This window comes from Lichenostomus cassidix, chromosome 22, assembly GCF_008360975.1.
Source record: "Lichenostomus cassidix isolate B80296 chromosome 22, HeHo_3.0, whole genome shotgun sequence".
NCBI classification, from domain to species: Eukaryota; Metazoa; Chordata; class Aves; order Passeriformes; family Meliphagidae; genus Lichenostomus; species Lichenostomus cassidix.
In genome coordinates, this window is record NC_139502.1 from 3,519,769 (window position 1) to 3,534,970 (window position 15,202).

The 15,202-nt window shown below is 49.3% G+C and overlaps 1 protein-coding gene across 7 annotated transcripts in view; it reads right to left on the reverse strand.

Annotated features, from left to right (window-relative positions):
- Positions 1-15,202, reverse strand: part of SNRNP200 (small nuclear ribonucleoprotein U5 subunit 200) — a 78,963-nt gene that overhangs the window by 41,932 nt on the left and 21,829 nt on the right. For all 7 annotated transcript variants that reach the window (XM_085080871.1, XM_085080870.1, XM_085080872.1 and 4 more), the window contains 7 exons: positions 13,911-14,047; positions 11,078-11,161; positions 10,032-10,205; positions 6,895-7,032; positions 6,105-6,260; positions 2,816-2,986; positions 1,349-1,542 (listed from right to left, as the gene is read on the reverse strand). In XM_085080871.1, the coding sequence (XP_084936997.1) occupies positions 1,349-1,542; positions 2,816-2,986; positions 6,105-6,260; positions 6,895-7,032; positions 10,032-10,205; positions 11,078-11,161; positions 13,911-14,047 (1,054 nt within the window). The remainder of the gene's footprint in view (positions 1-1,348; positions 1,543-2,815; positions 2,987-6,104; positions 6,261-6,894; positions 7,033-10,031; positions 10,206-11,077; positions 11,162-13,910; positions 14,048-15,202) is intronic.

Sequence of the window (15,202 nt, forward strand, 5' to 3'; positions counted from 1 at the left end):
AAAAATGCCATAAATGAGATCCCAGACCCCAAAACCACCTTTGATTCCATAACTGTGTCCTGAGCTTAGCCAGCCAGCTGGACACTCTGGAATTCCCTGTGGATCTCACTCTCCCGGAATTCCCTCTGGACAGCCTCTCCAGAATTGCCTGTGGCTCCCTCTCCCAGAGTTCCATCTCCAGAATTCCCTGTCAATCCCCTCTCTGGAATTCCCTGTGGATCACCCTCTCAGAATTCCCACTGGCTCCCCTCTCCCGGAATTCCCTCATCTATTATCTAACCAGAATTCCCTCCAGATTCCCTCTTTGGAATTCCCACCGGCTCCCCTCTCCTAGAATTCCCTCCAGATCCCCTCCCCAGAATTCTCTGTCGCTCTCCTCTCTGGAATTCCCTGCAGATTCCCTCTCCCAGAATTGCTGGTGGCTCTGTCTCCCAGAATTCCCTCTGGATCCCCTCTCCCAGAATCCCACACCTGCTGTTGAACCAGAATTCCCTGTGGATCTCCCTCTCCCAGAATTCCCTATGGACACCCTCTCCTGGAATTCCCTCATCTATTGTCAAACCAGAATTCCCTGTGGCTCCCACTCCTGGAATTCCCTCTCCTGGAATTCTCCTGAAGATCCCCTCTCCTGGAATTCCTTCTCTGGAATTCCCTGTGGCTCTGTCTCCTAGAATTCCCTTTGGGTCACCCTCTCCCAGAATTCCTCACCTGTTGTCAAGCCAGAATTCCTTCCAGATCCCCTCCCCAGAATTCCCTATGGCTCCCTCTCCTGAAATTCCCTCTCCTGGAATTCCCTGCAGATTCCCTCCCGCAGAATTCCCTCCCCCAGAATTCTCTCTGGCTCCCCTCTACTGGAATTCCCTCTCCCAGAATCCCACACCTGTCCTTGAACCAGAATTCCCTGTAGATACTCTCTCTGGAATTCCCTCTGGACACCCTCTTCCAGAATTCCCCGTGAATCCCCTCTTGGGAAGGAATTCCCTACAGATCCCCTCTCCCAGAGGGAGATGCCAGAGATTCCCAGTGAATCCCCTCTCCAGAATTCCCTCCAGATCCCCTCTCCCAGAATTATCTCTGGCTCCCCTCTCCCGGAATTCCCTGTGAATCAATCCCCTCTCCAGAATTCCCTGCAGATCCCCTTTCCCAGAATTATCTCTGGACACCCTCTCCTGGAATTCCCTGGGAATCAATCCCCTCTCCCAGAATTCCGTCTGGACACCCTCTTCCAGAATTCCCTGTAGATCCCTTGCGGAATTCCCACCACCTTCCCCTTTCCCAGAATTCCCTCCAGAATCCCCTCTGGAATCCCCTCTGGAATTCCCTCTGGAATCCCCTCTGGAATGCCCACCTGTTATCGAAGTAGAAGAGCCCCCTGGCCGGCTCCACGCGCAGGAAGGTCGCCACATCCTCGTAGTTGGGCAGCGTGGCGCTGAGCCCCACCAGCCGCACCTCCTCCTGCGTCAGCTCCATGTTCCGGATGGCTCTGGCCACCAGCGCCTCCAGCACGGGGCCACGGTCATCGTGCAGCAGGTGGATCTCGTCCTGGCGTGGGATGGACATGGATATGGGGTCAGTGGGGATCCCAAATGTGGGGTTGGGGGATGCAGGATCCCGAAAATCGGCTGGAGGAACTGTGGGTAGGGAGAGCTGACATGGGCCAGGGTGATCCAGCACGGCCTTGGGCACTGCCAGGGATGCAGGAGCATCCACAGCTTCTCTGGGAATTCCATCCCAGGCCCTCACCACACCCACAGCCAGGCATTCCTCCCCAAATCCCATCCAAACCTGCTCATGGAATCCTGGAGTAGTTTGGGTTGGAAGCGACCTCAAATCCCACCCAGTGCCACCACAGGCAGGGACACCTTCCATGGACCAGGTGGCTCCAGCCTGGCCTTGGACACTCCAGGGATGAGGCAGCCATAAATTCCCATGGAATTCCATCCCAGCCCCTCACCACACTCACAGCCAGGAACTCACTCCCAAAATCTCATCTAAACCACCCCATGGAATCCTGGAATGGTTTTGACGTCACTCCCAATCCATCCAGTGCCACCACAGGCAGGAATGCTTTCCATGGAGGAGGTGGCTCCAACCTGGCCTTGGACATTCCCAGGGATGCAGGGGAATCCCAAAATTGTTCCCGAATTTGTTCCCAAAATCCCATCTAAACCAGGACATGGAGTCATGGAGTAGTTTGGGTTGGAAGGACCTCAAATACCATCCAGTGCCACCTATGCCATGGCAGGAACATCTCCCACCATCCCAGGGTGCTCCAGCCTGGCCTTGGACACTCCAGGGATCCAGGGGCAGCCACAGCTTCTCTGGGAATTCCATCCCATCCCTCTCCACCCTCATTCCTGCCCAAAATCCCACTGCAATCTCCCTTTCCCAGTGTGTCCCGATTCCGTGTCCTGTCCCTCCAGCCCTTGTCCCCAGTCCCTCTCCAGCTCTCCTGCAGCCTCTTCAGGCACAGGAAGCTCTGAGATCTTCTCTGGGCAACCTAACTGCCTTCATGGGCAAAAATTCCTTCCCAAAATCCCATCTAAACCAGCTCATGGAATCCTGGAATGGTTTGGGCTGAAAGGGACCCTAAATCCCACCCCATTTCCACGGGTAGGGACACTTTAATTATCCCAGATTGCTCCAGCCTGGCCTTGGACACTCCAGGGATCCAGGGGCACCACAGCCTCTCTGGGAATTCCATCCCACCATCAGAGGTGACAATTCCTCCCCCAGATCCCTCCCAACCTCGTTTTGGGGTGGAACCATCTCCAAAGCCCAGCTCCAGCCCCAGGGCAGCCCTCCCAGCGCTCACCAGTATGACCAGTCGCACCAGCTGGGTGTAGGTGCGCTCGCCGCCCTTGCGGGTGATGATGTCCCACTTCTCCGGGGTGCACACGATGATCTGCGTGGCACTGATCTCCTCCTTGCACAGCTGGTGGTCACCCGTCAGCTCGGCCACCGTGATCCCGTAGGTGGCCAGGCGCTGTGAAACCAGGGGGTGAGTGGGGAGAGCTTTGAATGGAGGGATGATCCCAAAATCCACCCCAAATCCCACCCAAATGTCCCCTGAGGTCATTCCTGCTCATCCTGTCCCCATAGGTGGCCAAGCGCTGGGGAAAAGCCACTGGGGTGAATGTGGAGAGCCTTTCCATGGAGGGTTGATCCCAAAATCCACCCAAAATTCTGCCCAAAATCCCACCCTAAATCCTGCCCAAAATCCCACCCCAAGTCCCACCCAAATGTCCCCTGGGGTCATTCCTGCTCATCCTGTCCCATAGTGGCCAAGCACTGCAGAGAACCCACGGAATGAGCATGGAAAGACCTTTCCGTAGAGCAATGATCCCAAAATCCACCCCAAATCCCACCCAAAAGTCCCCTGAGGCAGTTCCTGCTCATCCTGTCCCATATATGGCCAAGTACTGGGGAAAAGCCGAGGAGATGAGCATGGAAAGACCTTTCCATGGAGGAATGACCCCAAAACCCCACCCCAAATCCCACTGAAAAGTCCCCTGAGGTCATTCTGGCTCATCCTGTCCCATAAATGGCCAAGTGCTCTGGGAAACCACAGGGTGAGCGTGGAGAGCCCTTCCACGGAGGGATGACCTCAAAATCCACCCAAAATCCCATTCCAAAAGTCCCCTGGGGTCATTCCATCTCATCCTGTCCCATAGGTGACAAAGTATCAGAGAGAACCCCCAGAATGAGCATGGAGAGCTTTTCCATGGAGGAATAACCCCAAAATCCACCCTAAATCCCACCCTGAGCCTCCCCTGTCCCAGCCTGAGGCTGTTCCCTCTCCTCCTGTCCCTGTTCCCTGGGTCAGATCCCAAATTCCCCCAGCTGTCCCCTCCTGTCAGGAGTTGTGCAGAGCCCTGATCCCCCTTTTCTCCAGGCTGAGCTCCTTTCCCAGCTCCCTCAGCCTCTCCTGGGGCTCCAGACCTTTCTCCAGATCCTTTTCCAGCAGATCCACATCCCACCCACCTTTGAGTCATCCACACATTCACTGAGGGTGCCCTTGATCTGGATCATGGACAGTGATACTGAACAGGACTGGATCCAATCCTGATCCCTGGGGACACCACTGGTGCCTGGCTCCAGCTAGATGTGACTTTGTCTCCATCCATCCATCCATCCATCTGTCCATCCCTTATCAATCTGTCCATCTATCCATCCCCTCCATCCATCATCCGTCCATCTATCCGTCCATCCACCATCATCATCATCATCCATCATCCGTCCATCTATCCGTCCATCCACCATCATCATCGTCCATCCACCATCATCATCGTCCATCCACCATCATCATCATCCATCCACCATCATCATCATCCATCCACCATCATCATCATCCATCCACCATCATCATCATCCATCCACCATCATCATCATCCATCCACCATCATCATCATCCATCCACCATCATCATCCACCCATCCACCATCATCATCCACCCATCCACCATCATCATCCACCCATCCACCACCATCATCCACCCATCCACCACCATCATCCACCCATCCACCACCATCATCCACCCATCCACCATCATCCACCCATCCACCATCATCATCCACCCATCCACCATCATCCACCCATCCACCATCATCCACCCATCCACCATCATCCACCCATCCACCATCATCCACCCATCCACCATCATCCACCCATCCACCATCATCCACCCATCCATCATCATCCACCCATCCATCATCATCCACCCATCCATCATCATCCACCCATCCATCATCATCCACCCATCCATCATCATCCACCCATCCATCATCATCATCATCCATCCATCATCATCATCCATCCATCATCATCATCATCCATCCATCATCATCATCCATCCATCATCATCATCCACCCATCCACCATCATCATCCACCCATCCACCATCATCATCCACCCATCCATCATCATCCACCCATCCACCATCATCATCCACTCATCCACCATCATCATCCACCCATCCACCATCATCCACCCATCCACCATCATCCACCCATCCACCATCATCCACCCATCCACCATCATCCACCCATCCATCATCATCCATCCATCCATCATCATCCACCATCCATCATCATCCATCCATCCATCATCATCATCATCCATCCATCATCATCATCATCCATCATCATCATCATCCATCCATCATCATCATCATCCATCCATCATCATCATCCATCCATCATCATCATCATCCATCCATCATCATCATCATCCATCCATCATCATCATCCATCCATCATCATCATCATCCATCATCATCATCCATCCGTCATCATCATCCATCCATCATCATCATCCATCCATCATCATCCATCCGTCATCATCATCCATCCGTCATCATCATCCATCCGTCATCATCCATCCATCATCATCATCCATCCATCATCATCATCCATCCATCATCATCATCCATCCATCATCATCATCATCATCATCATCATCATCCATCCATCGTCATCATCATCATCCATCATCATCATCATCGTCATCATCATCATCCATCCATCATCATCATCCATTCATCCATCATCCATCCATCCATCATCATCATCCATCCATCCATCATCATCATCCATCCATCATCATCATCCATCCATCATCATCATCCATCCATCATCATCATCCATCCATCATCATCCATCCATCATCATCCATCCATCCATCATCATCCATCCATCCATCATCATCATCCACCCATCCATCATCATCATCCATCCATCCATCATCATCATCCATCCATCATCCATCCATCATCCATCCATCCATCCATCATCCATCATCCATCCATCATCATCCATCCATCATCCATCCATCCATCATCATCCATCCATCATCATCCATCCATCATCCATCCATCCATCATCCATCCATCCATCATCCATCCATCCATCATCCATCCATCCATCATCCATCATCCATCCATCATCCATCCATCATCCATCCATCATCCATCCATCATCCATCCATCCATCATCCATCCCTCATCCCTCCCATCCTCCATCTCCATCCATCCATCATCCATCCATCATCATCCATCATCATCCATCCATCATCCACCCATCCATCCAATCCCAAAATTCCCTCACCTTCCCGAAGCTCCCCACCATCTCCTGCACCAAGGACCTCATGGGAGCAATGTAGATGATCTTGAAGTCGTCCACATTGATGGTTCCATCCATGTTGATGTGTTTGCCGATCTCCCTCAGCATGCACATCAGCGCCACGTTCGTCTTCCCCGCGCCCTGGCAATGGGAAATGGCTCAGATCCCAAAAAATCCTTGGAAAGAATCCCCAAACTGCTCAAATCCCAGCAAATCCCAAGAAAAAAAACCCAGATTCTCCAGGAAAATGATCCCCATTCCAAAAAATCCCGGTTTATCTGGGGAGATGATCCCCCAAATCCCAGAAAATCCCTGGAAAGGATTCCCCCAACTGCTCAAATCCCAGAAAATCCCTGGAAAGGATCCCCTAAACCGCTCATCCCAATGGATCTCACCTCAAATCCCAGCATTTCTCACCATGGGAGCCCAGAGAAGCAGGTTCTGATTCCCCAAATCCCAATTCCCATGGATTTCACCCCCAATCCCATGGATTTTCACCCCCATTCCCATGGATTTTCACCCCAAATCCCGGAATTTACCGTCGAAGCACACAGCAGGAGGTTCTGAGCCCTCAAATCCCCATTCCCATGGATTTCACCCCAAATCCTGGGATTTCTCACTGTCAGAACACACAGCAGGAGCTTCTGATCCCCAAATCCCATGGATTTTCACCCCAAATCTCAAGATTTCTCACTGTCTGAGCACACAGCAGGAGGTTCTGATCCCCCAAACCCCCCAAATCCCAGGATTTTCACCCCAAACCCCAGGATCTCACCGTGGGAGCACACAGCAGGAGGTTCTCATCAGTCTCCAGTGCCGCTCGGTACAGCTTGCTCTGGATCCGGTTCAGGGTTTTGAATCCCTCAAAGCCAGCCTGGGCGTATTTGGGGAGCTTTTCCACTGGAACCAATTGCTGGGAATGGGGAAAAAGGGGGAAAAATGGAATTTAGGATTTGTTCAACCTCACAAGCTACTGGGGCAGCTTTTCCACTGGAACCAATTGCTGGGAATGGGGAAAAAGGGGGAAAAATGGAATTTAGGATTTGTTCAACCTCACAAGCTACTGGGGCAGCTTTTCCACTGGAACCAATTGCTGGGAATGGGGAAAAAGGGAAAAAAATGGAATTTAGGATTTGTTTTAACCTCACTGGCTATTTGGGAAGCTTTTCCATGGAAAGCAATTGCTGGGAAAGGCAAAAAAAGGGAAAAAATGGAATTTAGAATTTATTTTGACCTCCCGGCCTGGGCGTATTTGGGAAGCTTTTCCACTGGAACCAATTGCTGGGAATGGGGAAAAAGGGAAAAAACATGGAATTTAGGATTTGTTTCAACCTCACAGGCTGTTTGGGCAGCTTTTCCACAGAAACCAATTGTTGGGAGCAGAGAAAAACAGGGAAAGACATGGAATTTAGGATTTGTTTCAACCTCCCAGTCTGGGCATATTTGGGAAGCTTTTCCACAGAAACTAATTGTTAGGAATGAGAAAAAAGGGAAAAATGGAATTTAGGGTTTGTTCAACCTCACAGGCTATTGGGAAAGCTTTTCCACCTAAACTAATTGCTGGGAATGGGGAAAAGGGGAAAACATGGAATTTAGGATTTGATCTCCTGGCCTGGGTGTATTTGGACAGCTTTTCCATGAAAACCAACTGCTGGGAATGGGAAAAAACAGAGAACAAGGAATTTAGGATTTGTTTCAACTTCAGGATCAAAATCTGGGGTTTCTCCCCATGAACCATTCCCAGATCAGGATCAAAATCCAGAATTTATTAACCATTAATCATTAATCCAGAATTTATTAACCATTCCCATATCAAGATCAAAATGTGGGACTTATTAACCATTAATCATTACCAGATTAAGATCAAATTCTGGGATTTCTCCCCATGAATCACTCCCAGCTCAGGATTAAAATCCAGAACTTATTAATCATTCCCAGATCAGGATCAAAATCTGGGATTTATTAATCATTCCCATATCAGGATCAAATTCTGGGATTTCTCCCCATCACTCTTTCCCAGCCCCACATGGGGAGGAAGCAGCAGAAGCAGAGCTGAGAGCTCAGCAAAAATCCCAGAGCAGAAACCAGGGCAGGGGAAGTGGAAATGGGGAAGTGGGAATGTGGGAACTGAACTGGGAAGTGGGAATGTGGGAACTGGGAAGTGGGAAAGCAGGAACTGGGAAGTTGCTGCAGCCATGGGGAAGCTGTGGGGTCAGCTGGGGACACAGAATGGGAACAAACCCCAAATCCATCCCATGTCACCCCCAGGGACACCTTCTGCTACCCCAGGGGGCTCCAATTCCCTGATCTGCCAGGAAATCTGCTTTTCCTGGCGCCAAATATTCCAGAAAATCTGCCTTTCCTGGTGCCAAATATTCCAGAAAATCTGCTTTTCCTGGTGCCAAATATTCCAGAAAATCTGCCTTTCCTGGTGCCAAATATTCCAGAAAATCTGCCTTTCCTGGTGCCAAATATTCCAGAAAATCTGCTTTTCCTGATCCCTAATTTCTCAGGAATGGTTTGGGCCGAAAGGGATTTTAAAGACTTTAAAAACCATTGAGTTCCACTGAGCCAAATTCCAACCTGGCCTTGGACACTCCAGGGATCCAGGGGCAGCCACAGCTTCTCTGGGAATTCCATCCCAGCCCTCCCCATCCTCATTCCTGCCCAAAATCCCATTTCAATCTCCCCTTTCCCAGTGTGTCCCCATTCCCTGTGTCCTGTCCCTCCAGCCCTTGTCCCCAGTCCCTCTCCAGCTCTCCTGGAGCTCCTTTAGGCACAGGAAAGGCTCTGAGGTCCTGGTTTTGGGATAAAATCTTTTTTTGGGATCCATTTTTTGGGAACACACCCATTTTTCAGGATTACACGCTTTTTCTAGAATCCCGCTTTTCAGGACCCCATTTTTTGGGATCACACCCTTTTTTCAGTATCACCCCCATTTTTCGAGATCCCATTTCGAGATCCCATTTTCCCATCAGGACCCCAATTTCCAGTCTCACCCCCATTTTCAGGACCCCAATTTCCAGGCTCACCCCAATTTTTCAGGATCCCATTTTCAGGATCCCATTTTTCAGTATCACACCCATTTTTTAGGATCCCATTTTTCTGGATCATGCCCATTTTTAGAGATCCCACTCCTGAAATCCTATTTTTCGGGCTCACCCCCATTTTTGGGCTCACCCCCATTTTCCAGTCTCACCCCCATTTTTCAGGATCCCATTTTCCAGTCTCACCCCAATTTTTCAGGATCACCCCCATTTCCAGGACCCCATTTGTGGGCTCACCCCCAATTCCCAGGCTCACCCCATTTTCCAGGCTCACCCCAATTTTTAGGGATCCCATTTTTCAGGCTCACATCCATTTTTCAGTATCACGCCCCTTTTTTAAGATCCCATTTCTGGGCTCACACCCATTTTCAGGATCCCATTTTTCAGGCTCACACTATTTTTCAGGACCCCAATTTCCAGGATCACCCCCACTTTCCAGTCTCCCCTAATTCCCAGTCTCTCCCCAGCTCCCAGTCTCACCCCCATTTCCAGGACCTCAATTCCCAGTCTCACCCCAATTTACAGTCTCACCCCATTTTCAGGATCCCATTTTTCAGGCTCACATCCATTTTTCAGTATCACATCAATTTTTAGGGATCCCATTTTTCAGGCTCACACCCATTTTTCAAGATCACATTTTTCAGGACCCCAATTCTCAGTCTCCCCCAATTCCCAGTCTCACCTCAGTTTTTCAGGATCCCATTTTTCAGGCTTCCATCCATTTTTCAGTATCACACCCATTTTTCAGGATCCCATTTTTCAGGATCCCATTTTTCAGGATCCCATTTTTCAGGCTCTCACTATTTTCCAGGACCCCAATTCCCAGTCTCCCCCCATTTTTGGGCTCTCCCCATTCCCAGCTCACCTCGTCAGCCCCGAAGGCTTTGGGTTTCAGCGCTGGCACATGCACCTCCTCGTAGCCCTTGCGCTGGCGCCGGAAGGAGCCGTCGGGCAGCTGGCAGCGCTTGTTGGCCATGAAGTGACTGCCCTGGGCGAACACCAGATCCTCCAGATCCAGCACCTGCCGCGGGGCCAGCGCCTGGAAAACCCCGGAAATATGGAAATTTGGGAAAATGGTCAGGGAATTGGCTCTGCAAATGGTTAGGGAATTGGCTCTGCATCCGGAGAACAGCTCAGCGCAGCAAAACACCACACTGGAAATAGCCTGGGAAAGATGATTTTTCTGTGCCCAATTTCCCAAAAAAGCTGTTTTTCCTGATCCCCAATTTGCCAGAAAAGCTACTTTTCCTGGTCCCTAATTTCCCATTAAAACTGGTTTTACTGGCTCCCAATTTCCCAAAAAGAGCTGCTTTTCCTGATCCAGGTTCGCCAGGAAAGCTGCTTTTCTTGATCCCAATTCCCCAGAAATGCTGTTTTTCCTGGTTAATAATTTCGCAGGAAAGCTGCTTTTCCTGACTTAATTTTCCCATTAAAGCTGCATTTACTGGTGCCAGATTTCCAAAAAAAGCTGCTTTTCCTGACTCCCAATTTCCCAAAACAGCTACTTTTCTTGCTGCCAAATTTCCCAGGAAAACTGTTTTTCCTGATCCAAATTTCCTGAAAAAGATATTTTTCCTGATGCACGTTCTCCCAGGAAAAGTTCTCTTCCTGGTTAATAATTTCACATTAAAGCTGCTTTTCCTGGTGCCAAATTTCAAAAAAAAGTTGCTTTTCCCAACTCTCAATTTCACAAAAAAACTGCTTTTCCTGATCCAAATTTCCCCAAAAACCTGCTTTTCCTGGCTCCCAATTTCCCAGGAAAACTGCTTTTCCTGATCCCTAAATTCCCAAAAAAACTACTTTTCCTGACTCCCAATTTCCCAAAAAACCTCCTTTTCCTGGTCCTAATTTCCCAGGAAAGCTTTCTGTGCAGTGCTGGGAGGATTTTTAAGGAAAAATCCACGGATTTACCTCTCCTCCCTGGTCCAGGTCCATCGTCTCCAGGTCAGTGTCCATCCGGGATTGGCGCACGCGCTCCCGGCGGGAACGTTCCTCCTGTGGAATGTCGGGATTGAGAACCGGGAATATCGGGACTGAGCCATGGGAATATCGGGATTGAGATCCAGGGAATATCAGGATTGAGAACCGGGAATATCGGGATTTAACCCCAGGGAATATTGGGATTGATCTTTGGGAATATCGAGATTTAACCCCAGGGAATATCGGGACTGAGCCTTGGGAATATCGGGATAGAACCTTGGGAATATTGGGATTGAGCTCTGGGAATATCAGAACTGAGCCATGGGAATATCGGGATTTAACCCCAGGGAATATCGGGATTTAACCCCAGGGAATATCGGGATTTAACCCCAGGGAATATCGGGATTGAGCTCAGGGAATATCAGGAATTATTTTTGAGAATATTGGGATTGAGCTCAGGGAATATCGGGATTGAGCTCTGGGAATATCAGGATTTAACCCCAGGGAATATCGGGATTGAGCCATGGGAATATTGGGATTTAACCCCAGGGAATATCGGGATTTAACCCCTGGGAATATCGGGATTTAACCCCTGGGAATATCGGGATTTAACCCCTGGGAATATCGGGATTTAACCCCTGGGAATATCGGGATCCCACAGATTATCCCAAACCAGGATAACTCTCAGTCCCACACAGCCTGTGGGGTTTTCCCACAATTCAGCAGGAATGGGATGTGAATTCCTCAAAAACCCCAAAATCCCTCATGGGAGTGCAAATTCCAAATTCCAGCCCTATGGAAGTGACAGCCAGGAAAGCTTTTCCTGATCCCAAATTTCCCATTTTTCCTGGTGTCCAAATCTCCCAAACAAGCTGCTTTTCCTGATCCCAAATCTCCCAAACAAGCTGCTTTTCCTGATCCCAAATCTCCCAAACAAGCTGCTTTTCCTGATCCCAAATCTCCCAAACAAGCTGCTTTTCCTGATCCCAAATCTCCCAAACAAGCTGCTTTTCCTGATCCCAAATCTCCCAAACAAGCTGCTTTTCCTGATCCCAAATCTCCCAAAAAAGCTGCTTTTCCTGATCCCAAATCTCCCCAAAAACCTGCTTTTCCTGATCCCAAATCTCCCAAAAAACCTGCTTTTCCTGATCCCAAATCTCCCAAAAAACCTGCTTTTCCTGATCCCAAATCTCCCAAAAAAACTGCTTTTCCTGATCCCAAATCTCCCAAAAAAACTGCTTTTCCTGATCCCAAATCTCCCAAAAAACCTGCTTTTCCTGATCCCAAATCTCCCAAAAAACTGCTTTTCCTGATCCCAAATCTCCCAAAAAACCTGCTTTTCCTGATCCCAAATCTCCCAAAAAACTGCTTTTCCTGATCGCAAATCTCCCAAAAAAACTGCTTTTCCTGATCCCAAATTTCCCATTTCCCTGCTCCCGAACTCCCTTCTCCCACCTCCCCTCACCCCAAACAGCTCCCAGCTGGGAAATCGCTGATCCAACCCTTTTCCTGGGAAAGGGGAAATGCTGACAGGATTGTTCTTCCCACGGATTTGGGGAAATCCAGCTGAGCCAGCAGCTCTGCCTGCCAGCCAGCCGATCCCACAGACCCCACAGATCCCACAAACCCCACAGATCCCACAAGTTCCACTATCTAACTCCACTAACAAACTCCACTAACTCCACTATCAAACCCCACTAATTCCACTATCAAACCCTACAAACTCCACTATCAAACCCCACTAATTCCACTATCAAACCCTACAAACTCCACTAACCCCACAAACCCCATTAACAAACCCCACTAACTCCACTAACTAACCCCACCAAATCCCACTAACCCCCAAATCCCCACAAACCCCACCAACACCATTGACTGCACTAACAAACCCCACTAATCCACTCACAGACCCCACAAACTCCACTAACAAACCCCACTAGCAAGCTTCACAAACCCCACAATCAAACCCCACTAACCCCACAGATCCCACTAACCTCCCTAACCCCACAAACTCCCACTAACTCCACTCACTAACCCCACCGACCCCACAAATCCCACAAACCCCCCAAACCCCACTAACTCCACTATCAAACCCCACTAACCAACCCCATTCACAAACCCCACAAACTCCACTATCAAACTTCACAAACCCCACTATCAAACCCCAATAACTAACCCCACTAACTCCACCAACCCCACTAATTCCACTAACCCCCAAATCCCCTAAACCCCATTAACCCCACAGACCCCATAAACTCCACTAATTCCACTAACCCCCAAACCCTACTAACCCCATAAACTCCCCCAAACCCCATTAACCCCACAGAACCCATTAACCCCACAGATCTCCCAGACCCAACTAACCCCACAGACCCCACTAATTCCACTAACGCCACAGATCCCAAACCTCACAGACCCCATTGACCCCACAGACCCCACTAATTCCACTAATCCCCAAACCCCACAAACTCACCCAAACTCACCCAAACCCCCTAAACCCCATTAACCCCCCAAACCCCATTAACCCCACAGACCCCATTAACCCCACAGACCCCATTGACCCCACAGACCCCACTAATTCCACTAATCCCCAAACCCCACAAACTCACCCAAACCCCCTAAACCCCATTAAGCCCCCAAACCCCATTAACCCCACAGACCACATTAACCCCACTAATTCCACTAACCCCCAAACCCTACTAACCCCATAAACACCCCCAAACCCCAATAACCCCACAGACCCCACCAACCCCACTAATTCCACCAACCCCCACAATCAAACCCCACAAACTCCCCCAAACCCCCCAAACCCCCGTTCCCTGACCCGGATGAGATCCTCCTTCTCGGTCTCGTGCAGCTGGTAGAGGAACTTGGCGAGTTCGGGATCAGCTTCCATCTTGCCCATGATCCTCTCCTTCTCTGCCTCGCTCTGCGCGCTGGCCAGGAGTGTGCAGTACAGGACTGGAACCCAGGGAAATCAGGGAAAAATGAGGGGAAAAATGTGTGAAAATCCAGGGAAAATCCGGGAAAAATCAGGGAAAATTTGGGGAAGAATGAGGGGGGAATCCAGGGAAAATCAGAGGGAATCCCAGCAAAAGGAGCGTCATCGCTCAGGATGAAAACTCCCCAGAAAAGCTGCTTTTCCTGATCCTAATTTCCCCAAAAAACTGCTTTTCCTGGTGTCCAATTTCCTATGAAAGCTGCTTTTCTTAGTCCGTAATTTCCAAAAAAGCTGCTTTTTCTGATTCCAAATTTCCCAGGAAATCTGCTTTTCCTGACACCCGATTTCCTTTTCCCTTCTCTGCCTCGCTCTGCGCGTTGCCCAGGAGTGTGCAGTACAGGACTGAAACCCAGGGAAATCAGGGAAATCAGAGAAAATTCGTGGAAAAACAAGGGAGAAATCCAGGGAAAAATAAGGGGGAAATCAGGGAAAAATCAGGGGTGATCGCAGCAAAAGGAGCATCATCTCTCAGGATGAAAATTCCACAAGAAAGTTGCTTTTTCTGGCTCCCAATTTCCCAAGAAAAATTCCTTTTCCTGGTGTTCAATTTCCCATTAAAGCTACTTTTCACAGCACCAAATTTCCCAGGAAAACTGCTTTTCCTGATCCTAATTTCCCAGCAAAGCTGCTTTTCCTGCTCTCCAATTTCACAAAAAAGCTATTTTTCCTAGACTCTAATTTCCCAGCAAAGCTGCTTTTTCTGATTCCTAACTTTCAAGGAAATCTGCTTTTCCTGACACCAAATTCCCTTTTTCCCTTCTCCGCCTCACTCTGAGCACAGTACAGAACTGGGAAAAGCAGGAAAATCCTCAAAACAACGAGGATAAATCCCAAAAAATGAGCACAGCCAGGTCCAACACCACCTGGACCGTGCTGGAATCCCATCGGAAAACCGGGAAAACCAGGAAAAAAAGGGAAAATAGGGGAAAAATGGGGGGAAAATAGGGAAAAAATAATAGGGAAAAAATAAATAGGGGGAAGAAAAATGGGGGAAGAAAATGGGGAAAGGGAAAAAAATAGGGGGAAAATAGGGGGAAAATAATATAGGGGAAAATAATATAGGGAAATAATATAGAAATAATATAGGGGGAAATAATATAGGGGGAAAGGGAAAT